Consider the following 21,383-nt stretch of genomic DNA (forward strand, 5'->3'; position numbering starts at 1 on the left):
ATCCCCCCTCCCCCCGGGGTTGGGGGGGCCGGAGGAGAGAGCACCCAGCCCGGGAGTTGGATGAATGTGGGAGAAAATGGAGACCAAGACGATCGTGTACGACTTGGATACGTCGGGGGGGCTGATGGAGGTAAGAGTGGCCCTCCTCATCCCCTTCCCCCAGCGTCGGGAGGGAACCTCCGCCCTCCGCCCCACAAAGCCGACCCTAAGCTCAAAGCACTAGAGCACCGGGGGAGGGGGGGGTTTCTTCCTCGCCCAGTCTCTCTCCCATCTTTGCAATTTGGGGGCTTGAGCTCAGTCTCCGAGGACGTTTGCAGCAGTTTCACCTACCCGCCGCCCTCGATTTTGCTCTCCCGAGTTCCAGCCCACTCCATCTCGTTGCCCCGGCGGGCCTCCCCACCCCCTTCTTGTCGGCCCCTTTGTGCTTCCCCCAACACGTCCGGGTACCGGGCTTCGGGCCTCTCCGGAGCTGGGCTTTGGAGTCCCCCACTGTCCATACAAGGAAGTGGCGAGAAGGGAACCGCGCACCCTCTCCCCATCCCCCTACCCTGATCCTCCCCATTTGGAAGAAGCTCTTCTCGTTGTTGTGCGGCAGGAACGCAGTTAGGGTGGGCTCCCCCTGGTTCCGGGGGCTGAGAGGTTCTGGGAGCAGCCTGGATGGGAGGAAGAAGGACAAAAGGGGGGAGAGGGGTGGGTGACGGAGAAGCCGCGCCGGGGGGGCGACGGACTGCCCGGGAACTCCGAGTATGCACACACGCTGTTTGTATGTGTGTGCAGCAAATCCAAGCTCTGCTGGCTCCCCCCAAGTCGGACGAGGCAGAAAAGCGGAGTCGGAAGCCGGAGAAGGAGCCCCGAAGAAGCGGCAGGGCCACCAACCACGACAGCTGCGATAGCTGCAAGGAAGGTGGAGATCTCCTGTGCTGCGACCACTGCCCGGCTGCCTTCCACCTCCAGTGCTGGTAAGGTCTGGGGACCCCTTTGGAGCCCCTTGGCTGACCCTCCTCGACACATTCCTTCACCTGGCCTGCCCCTGCCTGCTGAAATAACGGGCGCTTGTAGCCGCTAGCTGACTCTGCAGCCGCTGGGGCGAGCGCCTCCCCGCCCCCGTGTGCTGCCGCGAACTGGCCGTTTTGCAGGAACCGGCAGCGGTGGGTCCGGACCCAGGGGTGGGTGTTGGGAAGAATGAGGCAAGCCTCATCTGAGATTGGAAGTCTCTGGGGAGTCGAGACCGAGCGGGCCGAATACGGCCGGCGGTGGCGGGGGAGGAAGGGGAGGAGCTCCCGGCTCAGTGCAGCTCGGCTGCTCGCGCGCCCGCCACCTTCAGGGCTCCTGCGGGGCCGGGATCTCCTCGGGGTGGGTGCGCGGAGCCCTCGCCTGTCCAGCCACCCTGGTCCAGACCTCGGCGACCCGGTGCTTGCGGCTGTGGAGGAAATCATGGAGGGTGTCTCTAGTTCTCCTGTTCTTTGCCTCTCTGTTTACAATATGGCGACCTGCCTTTAAATTATATTTTTATTCTCAGCGCCATTTTGGCTGCATATATGATTTGCAAACGTTTTCCGACGAAAGGTGGGGACAGCCCTGGAGTCCTTTCTGCAGAAGCTCCTTGGGGACTGGGACTGGGATCTCTCCGCTTTGGTCCCTTTCTCTGCCTCGGCTTGCCCCCTGTTGCCTCTCAGAGCTGCCTTCCTCCTCCCTTTTCCCTCCCCGCGCTGCCGCCTCTTAGGAAATCGAGCCGGGTTAGACAATTAAAATTGCCCTTGGGCGCCGATTTCACTTCTCTGCTCCGGATCGGCGAACCCTTCGCCGCAAAATTCTTTGCTGCCGGGGTAGGATTGTGTGCGGTGACTCCGGAAAGGCATTTTTAAGAAGCGAGAACTGGAAAGCCTTGCTCTCCCCCCACCCTTTCCCCGCCCGCCTTTCTGAACGCGAAGGGAGGGGAGAGACCGAAGAGAGAGGGAGGGACCTGGGTTGATTGCCCGCTGCTTGATCCTCCTCTGCAGCTCAGCATAGAAAATCCGGCAAAGAAGAGTTTAAACTCCATCTTCTGCCTGCAGAAATCACCTCTGTCCTCTACACAAATCCCCCATCCGCCCAGCGAACCCAGATTGTATCTTGTTCTGTTCAGCAACAGTTGACTGAGGCAGGCCTCTGAAAGGAGGCAGGCTGGAGAAAGCATGAAGGAGAGAGGGCTATTTTTTTTACCACCCCTGGGTTTTTTTTTTGTTTTGTTTTTGATGTTGCCTTTTTAGCTCACTGTTAACAAGTCGGGAGGGATTTCTCTTAAGGTCTGTCCATTGTTGCATTTACATTCCTTCTCTGGGTTTGTGAAATAGTGCCTCCTTTATTTGTACTAATTACAGGTTTTGGAACACTTATTAGACAGATGACTGATACTAAGTCTGTGGTCAGAAGTTATGTGGGAGGCTCCCATTACCATTCCCAAGATACTTTTGCCTAGAAGGGCACCCCATCTTAATTTGTAATGTTACACAGCCAAAAATGATTATCCTGGATGAAGCTTTGCTGCTGGCCTTTAAATTTTTATTATAAAGTGACTAAGACCAGCTGTAAGGACCTGTGATTTTTTTTTAGCTTTTCCTTCCTCTGAAGTGTAATCCACTTGGAGAAAATTCCTCTGAAGTTTCTTTTGCTGCTCTTGAACACAGGAGAGAGTTGTATCTGAATATATTGTAATGCTTACAATTTTTTGTGGAGGTTTGATATGTGTGCTTGGACTGGGGGTTGTAGACTTCCCTCTCCCCTCCTCCCCCAGTTCTAGGGATTTGAATCCAGGGCCTCACACATGCTAGACAAGGGCTGAACTACATCCTCTAGACATGGGAGGGTTTTGTTGTTGTTGTTGTTTTGCTTTTTGTTGTTTTTTGAGACAGGGTCTTTGGAAGTTGCCCACATGGACCTCAAATTTGGGTGCCTCCTGCCTCAACCTCCCAAGTAGTCACCTGGCTAGACTTCTTGGTTTAAAGTGTGGGCTAATTTTTTACCCCTGGGATGAAGTGGTGTAAGTCTTATTTGTTTGACAATGCTGAAATTATTTAATAGAAACCTGAAGCATAAAGAAAGTGTTATTTTGTCTGAGATTGGGCTTTTAAACTCTGAAACCTAACCTCTGAATCTCTTAATTAGATGTGGTCTAAAACTTGTCAAATTGTAATAAGCAACAGTTTCTGCTTTAGCTGGAAGGAGAGAAAGGAGAGAGAGGGAGGAACTTCTAACTGATGGTGAGAGTCCCATTTGTCCAGGCTGTGCATTTCATTGAATACTTTTTTTTTTTTCTTTTTTGAGACCGTGAATGGGACCTGGTAATCAGAGATTTGAGAATTGTACTAAATGAGATAGGGTTGCTTCACATTTTCAATTTCTTTTTGAAGATGCCACTACTAAATGTACTGTTGACTTAGCTGAGTTATTATCTAAATCACATAACTTTCTAATCATTCGTGAAAAGGCAGGAAATCTTTTGTGGTACTGGGGATTGAATCCAAGGCCTTGTGCATGTAAGTCAGGCACTCTACCAACTGAGCTATATCCCTAGCCCTAGGAAATCTTTTTTTAAATAGGAATTTCCTGCATGAATCATTTGATAAGTAAGACTTATCCCACTTTCCTGCCTCCTAACCCTCACTCACACAAAAGTAAAATACTTCATTAACCAATTCAACCAGCCTGGTGAGGTCAGGCAATTAATATTTCTGAAAAATTTTGATCCCTGAGTATGTTTTCATTAATTTGTCCTATTCATTGCTTACTTGTACCATACGGGCATGAGATTAGGCTACATGACTATATTTTCTCTTGCTTTCCTTTTGAACTAAGACTGGATTATTTAGATAAGTAGTGAAAATTTCCATCATATACAGAATGCATAAGAGAGAAGCTGGAATTTGACAAATGCTGTAGGTGACAATTGCAGTGCTGCTTTCTCCTTTAAAAGTTCTGTGATATAAGTCCTTTCTAAAGTCTCTAGTGTCTCTTAACCAGTCTGCTTCACAGTGAACAGGATTTAATAAAATGTTGTAGAAGTGGCCTGGCACAGTGGCACCATCTGTAATCCCAGTGGCTCAGGAGGCTGAGACAGGAGGATCGAGAGAGTTCAAAGCCAGACTCAGCAAAAAGCAAGGCGGTAAGCAACTGAGTGAGACCCTGTCTCTAAATAACATACAAAATAGGGCTGGGGATGTGGTTCAGTGGTTGAATGCCCCTGATTTCAATCCCCACCCCACCCCCCAAAAAATGTTGTAGAAGGGATTTCTTGGCAAACTACCTCTAGTCTTAGTGACATTAGCCATAACCGTGTTTTTTTGGTTTTTGGGTTTTTTGGGGGGGTACTGGGGGTTTAACTCATGGACTTGCTAAGTTGCTGAGGCTGGCTTTGAACTCTATAATCCTCTTGACTCATGGGGATTTTTCTAAGATAAATTACTGAAGGAAATGACTAGTCAAATAAGCTATTTTCATTGCCCTGTCTTTTTTCAGGGACCACAGTGTTGTTATGAGGAAACCTCATCTCTTCCCAATTAGATGGGAAGCCATATTTCGGGGTTTTCTGTAATGATTATCTGGGCTAGGGAATGAATTATTCTGTGCTCAGTAGTACCATGACCTCACTGAAGAATTAAAATTGAGAAGCAGAGGTCTTTGTTTAAGTGATAGTGTAATCATTTTATCCAAGTTTAACTGGTTTATCAATTATTCAGAGTGATAATAGGGGTTACTAAGCTTGCCCCTAGAGAACTGGAAAGAGATATGTTTTTAAGTGTTCCCTGGTGAAACTGATCTTTGTCATAATAATCATGCTATAAGTTGAGCTTTCTGAAAATTCAGATTTTCAGGGACTGATCCTTAAAAATCTGTTAAATAGTGTAATAATTGGTGGTGGTTTAGTTGTTGCTGACCCATCTTTCTGTGTGAGAAACGGAAAAATTGTTATCACTAATAGAGTGAATACCATAAGGCATCAGTAATGAGGCTGACTAGAAATTGGCTGATTTCCTCGCATTGCTTTCTCATGGCATTTTGCTCCAGACAGGGACCAAAATGGTTGGATTGAGAAGTGCACCTACCTCTGCAGACCTCAACATGGTCCCTTCCCGTCAGACAGATTTCTGTAGCATTTGCCTCCGCATGTTATATTTGGAATTGTTGGCCGGCTTTCCTCTCTCTGGTGTTGGCAGCAAGATCCAAAATGAGGTTTTCGAAGAATGAGAGTAAAAAGGTCTCTGCACAGGCAAAACTAAGCTCAGATTGGAGTTTTGCATATTTAATTTTCAGTGAGTCATAACAAAGGTTTCACTCACAGACTCTAGAATAAAAATCTTTGTTGTTTGAATTTCTTAAGGAGTGGGTTTTCTGTGATTTTTGTTGTTTAACTCCTCATTAGACTAATATCAGGTAAACAATAAATCAAAATACTTTTATTTTAACGTTGTCTTATGAATCTGTTGTTTTTAGCACAGTAAATTCTTAGAAACCTGATGCTGAAGAATAGAGGTTACTATGTCTGAATTCCCTCTCCTCCCCTTACTCTGCCCCATCAGTAGTTAAATGATTCCACAATACACAACCTGATTGGTTTAGGTTTTTGTTTTTATTTATTTTTTTTATTTATTTGGTACCAGGGATTGAATCCAGAGGTGTTTAACCCAACCCTTTTTATTTTTTATTTTGAGACAGGATCTCACTTAGTTGCTTAGGACCTTGCTAAGTTAAGGCTGGCTTTGAACTTGTGATCCTCCTGCCTCAGTCTCCCAAGTCTCTAGGACTTTAGGTGTGCACTACTATGTCAGGTGCTAGTTTGATTTTATGTTTATTTTGTTTCTTCTTTTTTTTTGCATTTTCTGTAAGAATAACATGCAGTCCTAGTCCTGGGTTTAATTCCCACCACTGCAGGGGGAAAAAAAAACAACAAACAGAGCAAGGCACAGTGGTGAGAGCTTGAAGCCTTAGGAAAAAGGATCACTTAAAAAAAAAAGAAAAGAAAAGAAAAAGGATCACTTGGGCCCAGGAGTTCTAGGCCAGCCAGGGCAACACATTAAGGCCCCCAACTCCAAATAAATGAATGAATGAATGAATGAATAAACAAACAAACAAACAAAAAGTATTTGGTGTGTTTGTGGCCCAAATGGCTTAGGTTGAGAGAGGAAATATCAGAGATATTAAAATATGGAAAAGGAGGGGCTGAAGTTGTGGCTCAATGGTAGGGTGCTTGCCTAGCATATGTGAGGCACTGGGTTCGATTCACAGAACCACATATAAATTAATAAATAATCAAAGGTCCATCAACAACTGAAAAAAATTTTTTTTTAAAAATGGAAAAGGAGATAATACTCCTAAAAGGTGAAGGTTTCTGTGTAGATTAAAGAAAATACTTAATGGTACCGTTGGAATTTTTCATTTTAGACCTATTCCAAAATTAATTGCCATACTCCTTAAAAGGTAGGACGCAGTTATGATTTATCAATTTCCCACTACTCCTTAAGGCTCTCAAAGTACTTTATAAATGGGCTCCACTAATATATTAGGACAATTTGGGGCCTTTGTAAATTAGGTGTTTTTTATAGACATGAATGTGCAAGGTTTACTGCCTTATTTTGAATCTGGAGGTCAGATTCTTAATAGTCTGTTATAAATTCTTGGTCAAGTATTCTTCCAGGAATATTTTTTTAAAGCTGCATCAGGAATGTACAATTGTCTAGTTTGAACTGAAAGGAGATTCAAGTAGTCATTACTATGTGTTGGAAGAAACTCACTGTATTTTGATATTTGTTAACCTCTAAGCGAAAGTACAAGTAATATATCAGATTACTCAAAGGGACTCAGTAAACCTTTTCTTTTCCTTTTTTGGTACCTAGGATTGAACCCAGAGTCACTTAATTACTGAGTCACATCCCTAGCCCTTTTTATTTTTTATTTTGAAAGGGTCTTGCTAAGTTGCTGAGGTTGGTCTGAACTTTTAATCCTCCTGCCTCAGCCTCCTGAGTCACTAGAATTACAGGTTTCCTGCTTCAGTAAACCTTTTCAACGTTCATCCTGTTGCATTTACCAGTACTTCAACTTGTTTTCATGGCTGAACAATATTCTGTTGTATGAATGTACTAATTTTGTTTATCCGTTCATCAGGTGGTAGACAGTTGAGTTGTTTCTGCTTTTTGCCGTTGTGAATAATGGTGCTGTGAACATTTGGATGCAAGTTTTTGTGGATATTTTGTTTTCCTTTCTTTTTAGATGTGCACTTATAGATGCAATTACTGGGTCCTTTGGTAATTCTTATGTTTAGCCTTTGGGAGGAGCTGCCAGGTTGTTGTCCAATATGGCTGCATCATTTTATTTCCCCATTAGCAATGAGTGAGGGTTCCAGTTTCTCCACATCCTTGATAACACTTGTTATTATGTCTTGATTAAAGCCATCCTAGTGGGCATGAAGTGATGTAAAAAGTTTCTTCTGTGAAATCTAGTCAAGATGGTTCACCATCTTGAAGTGAAAGAGAACCTTACAGTGTAGCTTTATATGTTGGTATTTCAACTTCTCTGGGTAACTTCCTAGCAAAAAAGTCTAAGGCTGAAAGTTACCCTAGAGGAAACAATTAAAAAAAAAAAACACACCTGCCTTTGGGCAGGGTGCCCACCCAGACTCACCAGCCACAATAGAAAATTTCTGTTTAGGCACTTCTCATACTTGGCCTTATTTTAGGAAGTTTTTTGTTTTGTTTTGGCAGTGCTGGGGAATCAAATCCAGGATCTTGCCCATGATAGACAGGTACTCTATATCCCCAGCCCAGGAAGAAAGATTTAATTGCCTTTGTTTGATTGGTAACAGCTTGGGGTAGAAATACCTTCAGAGCAATTAATATGCTGTCTTTGGAACCCAGTTAACAAGATCAAAAAGTTGTTTGTACACTGCAGCATGCTCACCTGTTTATGTGTCTTTGTGTAAGCCTAGATAGTAGTAAATAGGGAGACAAGAGTACAGAGAATATTTGCCTGAAGGTTTTATATAGCTCATAAAAAGTAATAGTTTGCTTTAATGCTCCAGACAGGATTTTTGCTACCTAGAAATGCAGGTGTCTTCCTTCTTAACAAAAATGGGTACAGTTTTTCTCCTACATATGACAGTAATAGAGAAATAGATGAAGTTGAATGTTGTGTTCTTTTGATTATGAGTAAGAAATCTATCTCTAAACTTGCTTGACCAATCCCCAGCACATATACAATTCCTTGAGTTTGTGGTTAACAAGGCTGCCGTGACAGAAGAGTCTCTTTGGACTTCTGATGGCCCCTTGCTAAATTAGTGTGGCACAGGCTCCTGGAAATGTATTCTCGTTTTAAGGTGTCAGAGTTTTAAGTCACCAGAAAATTAAGGGGGGGAAAAAGTCTGTTTCCCCCTCCTCTTGGCTTCTTCTTTAAGTTCAAGGCCCTAGGGAGTACAACATGATTAGCTGCATTGCCATTCAATGAGTGACACTTATAAGAGCACCTCTGCATAATGCTAGTCTCCCAAGAGACACAGGACAGGAGTAGGACAGTCTCCTTGCCAGTTTCCTGAAAGAGGAGGACATTGTATTCAGTACAAGTCCTAGACCAAATTTCAGAAAGGCACTTTGCTACTGCAGATTTGACACTATGCCCAGGACGCATGCACAGGTCACTAGCTGATTGCTTTTCCCATGACTTGAGAGCAGTTAAGAAGAATGAGAGGGTGACTCCTTTTCCTGCCTGCAGGTTTCCAGATACCAAAATCCTCATCCTTTAAGCCTAAGGTATTTATTTATTTATTTATTTTTAAGTCCTTTCTTTCTTTCTTTCTTTCATTGTAGGTGGACACAATACCTTTATTTTATTTATTTTTATGTGGTGCTGAGTATCAAACCCTCACATGTGCTAGGCAAGTGCTCTAACACTGAGCTACAACCTCAGCCCAAGCCTAAGGTATTTGTAAATCTAGGTCTCAGCAAATGAGAACAAAGATGAGGTTTTAGCATATTTTGTATAGAAAGCAAAACTGAAGGCTACAAAATTTATTAATGAAAGAAAAGATTTGATTTTGACCCATTGACTGGAAGGAACTTGACCACTACCTGGAGCAATTGTTGAATTCACAATAAGCAAATTTCTGATGTATCTTGTAGATAAGTGAAGATTTTCATTTCTTTTTTCTCTTGGTGGTTCTGAGTATTGAACCCTGGGGCACTTTATCACTGAGCTATAACCCAGACCTTTTTGTTTTGAGAAAGGGTCTCACTAAGCTGCCTAGACTGGCCTCAAACTTGGCAGTCCTCCTGCCTCAGCCTCCTGGGATTACAGGCATTTGCCACCACACCCAGCTGGTGAAATTTTCTAAGTAATGAAAAACATTTTTTTCTCTCTCTTTGTAGTGCTGGGGATCGAACTCAGGGTTTAGTTCATGCTAAGCACTGAGCTATATTCCAAGCCCAGTAATGAAAACTTTGATTTGTTCATTCAGAGCCATTTGTCTTTCCCTTTTACTATCATTGCTCTGAACAGATGCTCACTAAAACTGCTTAAAAGCCCTTTCCCTCTTCTCACTGCTGTATAATACCAAGTAGTATTACAAATGAGAGACATGCAAAGAAAAACATTGATTAGGGGATGGAAACGATATCTGGGTTATTCCAAGGGGGTGATGTCTTCATTTAATACACACACACAAGGTGATCATTGTTTCCCCCAATTACATTTGCTTTCCTATATGTTAATCACTTTGTTGTTTAATTTTTGCCCTTCTCCTATTTCCTGATAAGTTATACAGGATATCTCCCAGGAAATTTTCCCAATTTTGACAGAACAAAAAACACTTAAGAGTAAGAGCAGGATTGGGAGACACTCCATGCCAGAACCTAGTGTCATCTTTCCCACTGATCTGGGCTCTGCATGAAACTCTTTTTGAAATAAGCTTGAGAGAGCAATAGAGGACTCTTCTTGAGGTTTGACTTTTAACCACAGCATAAAGACATAATTTTAGCTCCATGCCAGGCAGAGGTGAAGGAACCTCAGAATTACTAGCAATCTTGAGTTCCAAGTGGAACCCTGTTTGTGGCAACACAAGTACACTTGCAGGTTTTTATTCAACATGACCCAGGGAGGGATAGTTTGGGGGTTTTGTTTGTTTTTCAGTACTGTGAATTAAACACAAGACCTCATGAATGCTAGGTAAGTGTTCTACCACTGATCTGCATCCCCAACCCTGTGTTTTCAATTTTTTGAGACAGGATCTTGCTCAGGTTATCCAGACTGGCTTTGATCTTGTTATTCTCCTGCCTCAGTCTCTTGAGTAGTTGGTATTACAGGCCCAGTTGAGAGATATTGAATGTTATTTTTCTCTTGTCTATATATGTGCAGAGAAGCTAATGCATTGCACAGAACTTTGAGTGAATCTAAATAAGTCTCTGCATTATGAAATTAGGCAACACAGATCTACTCTTTTCTTTCTACCACCCCTTCGGCTTCTGTGATGAGCTAGAAGCTTTAAAATTCCCACATTCAGTGAACCATCAGCTAGAGTTCTGCTGATTATCGGGGTTTTTTGTTTTTTTTTTTTTTTAATATTTATTTTTTTTAGGTTTAGATGAACACAACACAATGCCTTTATTTTTATGTGGTGCTGAGGATTGAACCCGAACCCGGGTCCCGCCCGTACTACGCAGGTACTCTACCGCTGAGCCACAATCCCAGCCCCCTGATTATCAGTTTTAACAAAGCTTTGGAAAGATTAGTGATAAACTATATGGTGAACTTTTTCAATTGAAAATCATCAATTGTTGGTTGGATAACACTGAAAATTATACTCCATTAATTTCATCAAAATGTATCTGAATAGATTGACTATGTTTAACTTCCCTTGATCTTGCTTGCCATTTTTTATAAAATTTTTTTAGTTGTCGATGGATCTTTTTAAAAATTATTATTATTTATTTGTATGTGGTGCTGAGAATTAAACCCAGTGCCTTACACGTGCTAGTCAGGCACTCTACCACTGAGCCACAACCCCAGCCCCCCCATTGCTTGCCATTTTTTGAAAGAGCATCATCTTTTTTCTTGGTGCTGGGGATTGAACCCAAGGGTGCTTTAGCCCTGCTATAACCCCAGCCTAAGGCAGGATCTTGCTGAAGTTGTGGAGACTGACCTTGAAATGCAATCCTTCTGCCTCAGCCTCATGAATAGCTGAGATTATAGGTATGCACCACTGTCCCTAACCTGAAAGAGCATCAGCTTAAGTATAGAGAGAATTTTGTCACTAATTTTGACTTTTTGATAAACATTGTTTGCTTTATCCCTCTTTTGTGGTTGTCATGGTTTTGCCTGCCATAGCCATTCTGACTTAGCAAACTGTCATACTAAAGGAAACACCTAATTTTGTGATATCCGACATCTTTCTAGGCTGTGGTTTGTTGGTGTTGAAGTAAGCTGTATGTTAAGAAGAGTCTGCAGTTTAACAGCAAATGACTCATGTCCAAAGCTTGTATGCCTCCTGCATTTCTTAAAGGGCTTCCCTCAATCGTTAACATTTGTGTACACCTATGTAGACCTTTAGGATGATCATTCTTTGCTTAAGGGTCATCCTAGAGAAAAGTGGATCAAAGGGAAAAATCATGGTTGTCTATCTCTGAGAAGTATATTAAACTGCTAAATAGGTCACTGGGGGTATAAGTGAAAGGCTATGGAAGCTCAGGTCATGACAGCATGGTTTGTGATAGCAAGCCCAGGAGATTACTTCAGTCCTGTGTGTTTGGGGGGCTGGGGTTTGAGAAAAATTGGGGGATGGGAGGGAGAGGGTAATGGTAAAAGGAGGGAGGGAGCAAGTCCTGTGCTTTGTGAACCAAGTAATATTATTCTCTTTCCTTACCTTTTTTATGACCCTGTCATTGGAAGTAAATTAAGCAGAAATCCCTCTTTAGGAAAAAGCAACTGTGTCTTAAATAAAAACTTGTTCTCTGGATTTAGCTGAGTTCTTTATTTATTTATTTTTATTGGCTTTCTTTTTTCTTCCTTTTTTTTTTTTTTTTATTCAGTGCTAAGGCTTGAGCACAGGGCATTATGCACACTAGACAAACATTCTATCACTAAACTATACCCCCAGCCCCTTAGTTGCATTTTTAAGTATGGACATTTTTAGTGTTCTTAGTTTTCCAAGCCTTTATAAAATTTTAAGTCCAATCACTGTAAACTGACTCAGATTCCTTTTTTTGGGGGGGGGTACCAGGGATTGAACTCAGGGGCTCTCTACACTGAGCCATATCCCCAGCCCTATTTTGTATTTTATTTAGAGACAGGGTCTCACTGAGTTTCTTAGTGTCTCACCATTGCTGAGGCTGGCTTTGAACTTGCAATCCTCCTGCCTCAGCCTCCCAGCCGATTATAGGCGTGTACCACCAAGCCCTGTTGGCTCAGATTCTTGAGGTGTGTTTACAAAAAAAAATATGTCCTGGCTATTTCCTTTTTCTTGATACATCACTATCAACTGAACAGTAAGCAGTTTTCCATAGCTCTGAGTCGTGTATGGAATACACAGTTGCAGTTGTCAATTCTTCCTTTCAATGGAACATTCCCTGGTAGTAGTATTAGAAAATGATTATTTACCCTGATGCACTGCTGTAGTCCCTGCTGTTGGGGAGCCTGAAGCAAGAGGTGTGCAAGTTCAAGACCAGCCTGAGCAATTTAGCAAGACCCTGTCTCAAAAAAATTTTTAAAAGGGGCTGGGGATAGCCCAGTAGTAGAGCACTCCTAAATTCAATCCCTAATACTATGCTGGGGACACGGGGCGGCGGGGGTGGGGGAGGAAATGACTGTTGAGGTCAAAATGTTGACCCTTTTCCAAAACCATTAGGTTCCAGCATTTATCATGAAATGATGGAATGAAGCCCCATTTAAAAAATGTTTGCATGCAGCCCAACTTTTTTTCAGAGAAGTCAGGATTACAAGAGTAGCCAAGCCAGGCCACTGATACAGCAGGCCCTGTGGCACTGGGCCCAGCTTGTGGAAAAGGTAGCGGAGGAAAACATCCAGTATGGTTGCTGGTGCTCTACCCTCCCTCTTTTCCCTGAACTAACTTTTAGCACTCTTCTTCAGGTGCTCTTTGCTGAGAGGATATTACAAGTCAGTTCAAAATACAAGGCAATAAAACTTGGGGGCACAGCCAGCTAGTTTGAAAGAATTGTATGCCTGTGGAAGTGACGCAACTAGCTAGGTTTCTCAATGGGGCATTTGTAGTGGCCTGGCACTTCATTGGTTTCCTTGTTAACATTGCCACTGAGGCTTTGCATGAAAAACTAGCAGTCCTTGTATTTTTTATGTACTTTGTGGTATTAGCTGTATTTGAGTCAGTAGCTAGAATAAAGGAGGGTAACAGATTAAGGTTTAGGCACCCCATGAACTTTCCGCTTTCATTTCTCCGACATCCTTCAGTAAGGCCATCTTCTTTGCCTTTGAAAGGTAGACCATACTTGAAGATAAAAGCTGAGACCTACCCAAGTGTCCAGAGAACGCTTGCTGTTTCTACTGACATTTGAATTTCATTAAATTATGTTCCTTCTGTTTCTTCAAAGCATAAATCGTTAAATTTGCTACATTGCTATGGCTTCTAATTTAAATTAAAATTTTTTTTAATCATCAGGGAGTGGAAGAAGGGGAGGAAGAGAGAAGTGCTAGAGAATTAACATTGGCCAAATTATATTATTATGTTGTGTGCATGAACAAATAAGTAATAAAAAATCTCACCAAATGTACAACCATAGTGGACCAATTTAAAATGTGGAAAAAATGTTGGGCACAATAGCACACCCCTGTAATTCCAGTGATTTGGGAAGCTAAAGCAGGAGGAGCACAAGTTCAAAGCCAGCTTAAGCAACTTAGTGAGCCCTACACAACTGAAGAAGACCCTGTCTCAAAGTAAAAAATAAAAAGGGCTGGGGATGTGGCTTGGTGATTAAACATCCCTGTGTTCAATTCCCAGTACAAAAGAGAAAAAAAAATTTAATTAAACTATACCTAATATGTCTTAAGCTTTTATTAGAACATTTTTTTAGTTCACAGAAAGAAAGTCCTGTGGAGTTTTTTTTCCTTTCTTTTTCTTTTTCTTTTTTTGAAACCAGGGGCATGCTACCACTGAACTATGTACCCCCAGTGCTTTTCCCTTTTCTTCAAATTTTATTTTGTTTTGAGACAGGCTCTTGCTCTTGCTAAACTACCCAGGCTGGTCTCAAATTTGCAATCTTCCTGCCTCAGCCTCCCAAGAACCTGGGATTTCAGGTGTGCACCACCATAATTTTTTAAAAGGCTCGTAGGTCCCTGCATAGATCAAGATGGCTGCCAGGAGGCTGAGACATTATTGTGGTCCTGTCAACAATCACATTCAGTCACCATTTTGGCTACTACTAGTACATTTTCTGAACTGGCTGAGGGCAGCAGGGCCAGTCTGAGAAGAGTATATATTATCTTTTGCTGTACAAAATTTTGAATTACAGAATTCTGCTAAATATAATTGCAGGATTTTTATATGATAGTGGACCTTAGATGGATGGATGAGACCTGTGAACTGTGAAATTAAAAATCAAAACTGCTCAGTGCTATTGTTTGCTTGCAGAACACTCCCTCCCACCAAAAGAAGACAAGGGACATATAGATAATGATGGGGGCAGTCAAAACTCTCTTAGTCTGATATTTCAGCTGAAAATGCCATAAATGGGTAGAGAGCTTCTGATTCCTGGAGAATGATGGATTCTGACAGGAGGGACCCCTACCAGTTCATGTGACTGACCTCTTTTATAAAAGAATCTGAGTGGAAGGCTCTTGGTATATTGTGTACAGACATGTTGTTTGTATAGTGTTCTTGTTAAGTATTTGTATTAAATTGAATATTTTGTCCAGGAAGGAAAAATGGAGTGTTCTTTCATAAATATTTTTTATCCTCTTGTCTTGTTTTCTTTTGTCCTAAGATATACACTAACACTTTTAATTTGGTTAAGTGAGATTTTCATGTCTCTCAGGTTACTGTTGGCTCAGGTTTTGTGATGCCTCTATCACTTAGATGTATGGACAGTTGAAAACCACACTACAGTAACCTCACATATAAAAAAAAGAAAAAGAAGGTCCAGAGCTTAACACCATTTTCTCTGAATGTTGTAACACATACACACACACACAGGTCTCTGAAATAAAAGGCAGTCGTTATGCTTTGTGGTCTCCCTCCACCTTTCCCCTCCTCTCTTTGTTCTCTTATTTCCCCTCCCCCTTCTCCCAGTTCCATATAGAAAAACTGTTTGCACTGGTAGGTAATTAACACGGTGCTATGGAGCAACAGGTCCCACTGGTGGTGACTAAATCTGAAGTAAATGTTAATATCATGCAGGTTCACATGTATTAATAGGCGAGGGGGATAAGTGAGGTTAGATACAGCCACTCTGCTTATAGGTCTTGAAATAGATCTTCTTAATTAGAAAGCCAAGAACAATGACAACTACTAACATCTTCCACTTGCAGTGGTGAGTTGCAGCCTCATTAGTGAATGAAAGAGGCATTCTAAATTAAAACTGGACTACATCCTTTGGCTGTGAGTTGGGATCATCTGGCTCTGGGCTTTGAATCTTTGACACAGAGAGGTTTGTCAGTGCAGGCATTATGGGGAGATTTGGGGTGTGTGTATGGTTTTCTCCTTAGGACTCCAGAATACATCCATCTAGACTCCTTCATCAGTAGTAGGAATGAGCTATTTGGATTTGTTTATGGGAGTCTGGATATGTTGCAGTCATACTGTAGAGGCTAGCTTTAGGATTTTTTTTTTTTTTTTAGTTGGACACATTACCTTTATTTTATCTCTTTATTTTTATGTGGTGCAGGGGATCGAACCCAGGGCCTTGCACATGCTAGGTAAGCCTCTACCACTAAGCCACAACCCAAGCCCAAGGAAATTTTAATTTTTGGAAAATTAATGTTCTTGACCAGCTTTCCAATTAGGTTGTATATAAATACTGTTTTTAACAGTTGGTAAGCCTTCTCCCTGCCTCAGAGAGAGCCACACCAAACTCTGAGAAGCATATCTTTCAGTTGTGCATACAATCTGAAGATTCAAAGCATTATTATAAGCTATTTTTTTTTCAAATTTATTTTTTAGTTGTACTTGGACACAATATCTTTGTTTTATTTATTTATTCATATGTGGTGCTGAGGAGCGAACCCAAGGCCTCACACATGCTAGGCAAGTGCTCTACCGCTGAGCTGCAACCCCAGCCCCATTTATAAGCTATTTTATAACAGAGTGTTTTTAAGTTCAGGTAATAGTTAAAGTAGTGAGTTGGAAAGCAGTGAACAGTTGTTTTGGGCCAGAAATTGCAGGCCAGAAGTTTTGTTTTGTTTTTAATCTTTTATTGATTTTATTTTTTTAATACATGACAGCAGTGGAATGCATTCAAATTCTTATTACACATAGACCAATTTTCCATATCTCTGTATATAAAGTATGTTCACGCCAATTCATGCCTTTATACATGTACTTTGTTTTTTTTTTTTTTTTAAAGAGAGAGAGAGAATGAATGAATTTTAATAGTTTTCGGCGGACACAACATCTTTGTTTGTATGTGGTGCTGAGGATCAAACCCAGGCCGCACTCATGCCAGGCGAGCGCGCTACCGCTTGAGCCACATCCCCAGCCCGTTTTTTTTTTTTTTTTTTTTTTAACAATTCCTTTTTTTATATATATATTAATTTTTTAGTTGCAGATGGATACAATACCTTTTTTTTTTTTTTTAATTTTTATGTGGTATTGAGGGCCGAACCCAGGGCCTCGCACACGCCAGGTGAGCGCTCTACCATTGAGCCACAACCCCAGCCCCTGCATTACAATTCTCAATACACATATATACCACAATTTTTTATATTTTTGTTTGAATATAAAATATGTTGACACCCAATTCAAGTCTTCATACTTTGTATAATGATGTCAAATACATTCCACCATCCTTGCTAATCCCCTGCCCATTCCCTTTCCCTCCCACCCCTCGTCCCTATCTAAAATTCATCTAATCCTCCCATGCTCTCCCTCCCTACCCCACTATGAGTCAGCCTCCTTATATCAGAGAAAACATTTAGCATTTGTTTTTTTGGGATTGGCTAACTTCACTTAGCATTATCTTCTCCGACACCAATCATTTACCTGCAAATGCCTTTGTTCTTGTTTAAGGCCAGAGGTTTTTTTGTTTGTTTGTTTTAATATATTTTTAGCTATACGTGGACACAATATCTTTATTTTGTTTATTTATTTTTATGTGGTGCTGAGGATCGAACCCAGTGCGTCACATGTGCAAGGCAAGCGCTCTGCCACTAAGCCACCAACCCAGCCCAAGGCCAAAGGTTTTTAACAGATCATCTGGAAGGAAACTTAAGCATGACAGAGAAGATGTTCTGCTAGAGCTCAGTCCTCAGAGAACATTCTTCTCTACCTGTCTCACAGTATTGCATGCCATATTGTTTTGAAGCCAGAAAATAGAGGTTCTTGCCCTGTTCACTAAAGAGCTACTTGTTTTCCAAGACAAGCCAGCTGGGGTACAGAATACACTGTTCCAGGGTTTACATTCCTATGATGTGAACAGTTCTGAGAAGGAGGCTAAAGGTTCAAACACTGTCCTACTCTATTTAGACTTAAACATTTATTCCCAGGATGAATGTTCCCATTTCAAGAAACGTTATCAGGTAGTTTGTCAAGAAGCAGAAATAAATCTGCTTCTGAAACTGTGGTTTCCTCCTGAATCCTTAATTGCACAGCCTGTCTTTTTAATTAATTGTCTTACCAGTGCCAGGACTTGAACCCAGGGATATTCTACATTGAGCTACATTTTTCAGCCCCCCACTTTTTTTTTTTTTTTTTGGTTAGGGTTAGGCAATTTGGTGAGGCCCTGTCTCTAAATAAAATATAAAAAACTAATCATTAGTTTTGCTTTGTATTCATCCTCCAGTGTGGTACCTAGCTCAATGGTTAGTGAACAGTGAAAATTCAGTAAATATTGACTGATGTTGAAAGAAATGTTTGGCCCTTAAGTTAAGGAAGGTACCCTACTGGGTTCCCCAGAAATAAGAGAACTACTAAAAGTCTTTTTAAAAAATAGCCTTTGGGGGCTGGGGATGTGGCTCAAGTGGTAGTGTGCTCGCCTAGCATGCGTGAGGCACTGGGTTTGATTCTCAGCACCACATAGAAACAAAATAAAGATATTGTGTTTGCCTAAAAATAAAAAATAAATTTAAAAAAATAGCTTTTGGTTTCAAGAGTATTAAGAGCCAGGAAACTTTGATTTGGATTTTAGTTCTGCTGCTTAACTGGCTCCATGAGTTTAAATAAGTCAGTCTTCTCACCTGTATGATGAGAATTAGAATTAATTATCTCCTAATATGGTAGTTAGGATCAAATAACAGCATCTGTTGAACTACTTGTGAACTGTAATATAGTAGATGAAGTTCTCATTCTGCTATTTCTAGGCTTTAGTGATAAGGAAGCATATTGGTATCTTTATAGGCAGCATTGTCTCACCATAGAGTTTTCATGGATTTTACTGGTGAGCAGCTGAAAGTGGTAAAAGAAGCTCAGCATTACCAGATGGACAGCTGAGGTGGGAAAGTCCTTAAAACCGACTTCATGGATACCACAAGGATGCAGAATCAATCACCTTTCTCCCTGGAAATTTCCTGATAGGGAGCAAATAACCTCTTTTGGAACTGGTTCCTGAGCTCTCCCAGAGGCAGTCTATCTTTTCTGGAGCCATTTCATAAATTCTTTTCCTCTAGAAATTTGATTTGAAAGCTGCCTTCTAAAAAGCTTAAAAGGAATTGCTTAGAATAGAGAGAAAATACAATTATAAGAAAGGTTTATGGTGACAGTGCCTATGTTCCAGCTGTGCATATGATAATTTCCTAGAAATATAGACCTTCCTTCCCTGTCCATCCTCTTAGATATCACTGCCTTCTCTCAAGGTGTACCCCCTTTTCAGTTTTGTATTTTTTTCTTCTCATTCTTTTTTTTATTTTATTTGAGACAGGGTCTTCCTGAGTTGCCCAGCCTGACCTCAAACTTGGGATACTCTTGCCTCAGCCTCCTGAGTTGCTAAGATTATAGGCATGCACCTGGCTATCAAATTTGTTGTTTCAAAAGGCTACTCTGAATCTAAGAAAGCAGCAAATCTAAGCAAGTAATGAAATGATGGCCTCACTCTTCTAGATGTTCTGTGCTTATCCTGGAGACAACACCTGGACTTTCTTGGACCACTCCTTAAACTCATAGCTCCTGTCCCTTACTTTAAGGCAATCTAACAAAAGAAGCCTGTGGCCATAGTGTAGAAAATTCTGGGAAATGTGTGTTCTTAAACCTAGTATCTCTAAAACTGATACTTTAAAAACCTACAAAGAGCTACTTTAAAGAAAAATTTTAAGCATTAAACCCCTATTTTGAGAAGGAGAGAGTATCAAAAATGAGCTAGGCACAGTAGCCCACGCCTGTAATCTCAGCTCAAGAGACAGGTGGGAGGATCGCAAGTTCAAAGCCAGCCTCAGCAATTTTACAAGACACTCGGCAACTCAGCAAGACCCTGACTCTAAATAAAATATTTTTAAAAGTCTGGGGGTGTGGCTCAAGTGGTACCGCGCTCGCCTGGCATGCCTGCGGCCCGGGTTCGATCCTCAGCACCACATACAAACAAAGATGTTGTGTCCGCCAAGAACTAAAAAATAAATATTAAAAAAAAAAAATTCTCTCAAAAGTCTGGGGATGTGGCTCAGTAGTTAAGCACCCCTGGGTTCAATCCTTAGTACTTAAAAGGTGGGAGGCTAGGAATGTAGTTTAGTGTTACAGCACTTGCCTGGCTTGCAGAAGTTCCAAGGCTTGATCCCCAGCATTGCAACAAAAGAAACAATTTAAATTTTTTTTTAAAAAAAATGTTTTTAAATATTTAATTTTTTAGTTGTAGTTGGACACGATACCTTTATTTTATTTCTTTATTTTTATGTGGTGCTGAGGGTCAAACCCAGGGTCTCGCACATGCTAAGTGAGCTCTCTAGATTTGAGCCCCAGCCCCCAAATTAAAAATGTTTGGGATTGGAAGACTGGAGATATAGTTCAGTGATAGAGCACTTCCCTAGCATGAATGATGCCCAGGATTCTTTTTGCAACACACACACACACCACAAAAGACAATGTTTAAATGTGGAATTAAGGGGAAGGTCTGTGTGATTGTGGGCCATGGCACTGAAATGAGCTGAGACAGGTGAGAAACAGCATAGGCAGTGTTTAGGGATCCAGCTGACTGATGGAGCTGCAGAAGAGACAGAATCCACAATACTAAGGAGCTTGAACTTTATTTTGCAATGGATGGAAGGGTGCCTTTGAAGGGTTTTTTCATCAGGGGAGTGATGTGATCTGAATTGTGTTTTAGATAAATCATTCTGTCAGCAAGGTTGGGAAGAAATTGAGGGAAGCATGAAGGGTAGCTGGGAGACCATTCACATCTTGGTGAAAGATCTAAGCCCAGATCACTTTGTCTTGCCCTTCTGTGCTTTCCATATTTGATGTAGGATATCTTGGTACAATGCCAGCGGGAAGATGAAAAGAAATGATGAAAAACAGAATCAGAAGTGACAGCCTTCAGGGTTAATTTTAATATGACAGCTGCTGAAGCATAGCAGAGTCTGTAGGCCTTTGCAAATGACATGCATGCATTTCATTAGTTTGGATATGGCCTATTGTAGAAATACATTGAAGAGAACCAGGGAAGACTTTATGTGACATTCACCTGTGGTTTCTAGGGCTTGAAGACCTGTCCCAACAGACCACTATGTCTCCAGTTTTCTGCTTCCTGGTAAGCATCCTCCTGGGATTCTATTAAGGAAACAGGGAGGAAGGGAAGCAATGAACTGTGAAGGTTTGGTGAGCATCTGCATTTATGCTTAGGGCTCTAGGGAAACATGGCAAGAGCTAGGGAAATTTGCCAGGCCAAAGTGCTGTTTTAAGTAGAAACCGTAAAAAAGCCCTTTAAATCCTTTAAAGCTGAGTCCTTTAGCATTGTAAAACTACATGAATTGGGCTGGGGTTGTGGCTCAGTGGTAGAGTGCTCGCCTAGCATGCTTGAGGCACTGAGTTCGATCCTCACCACCACATAAATGTAAAATAAATATATTGTGTCCACTTAAAAAATAAAAAATAAAAAGTTTTTTTAAAATTACGTGAATTGGGGGATTTGTTGTTTTTACTATTTGTTACATTCTTTGAAGAAAAATTTTCCTACCATTCTAAGAAGGTGACTCCAAGAGTAAAAGGTAGAAATTTCTTAAACAAGCATAAATGTAACCTTATTCTGTGCAGAGTGGTTTTTAGGCTT

At 41.4% G+C, this 21,383-nt stretch overlaps 1 protein-coding gene across 5 annotated transcripts in view; it reads left to right on the top strand.

Annotated features, from left to right (window-relative positions):
- Phf12 (PHD finger protein 12) overlaps positions 1–21,383 on the top strand; it is a 44,391-nt gene continuing 23,008 nt past the window's right edge. For 2 of the 5 annotated variants that reach the window (XM_048793865.1, XM_015501084.2), the window contains exons 1-2: positions 1–130; positions 778–959. In XM_048793865.1, the coding sequence (XP_048649822.1) occupies positions 65–130; positions 778–959 (248 nt within the window). In that variant the 5' untranslated portion in view covers positions 1–64. Of the gene's footprint in view, positions 131–777; positions 960–17,977; positions 17,983–20,811; positions 20,865–21,383 lie in introns of those variants that run through there. The other 3 variants (XM_015501081.2, XM_015501083.2, XM_048793864.1) reach the window with 3 other exon arrangements.

The sequence above is a fragment of the Marmota marmota genome, unplaced genomic scaffold (genome assembly GCF_001458135.2).
Source record: "Marmota marmota marmota unplaced genomic scaffold, marMar, whole genome shotgun sequence".
In the NCBI taxonomy this organism is placed as follows: domain Eukaryota; kingdom Metazoa; phylum Chordata; class Mammalia; order Rodentia; family Sciuridae; genus Marmota; species Marmota marmota.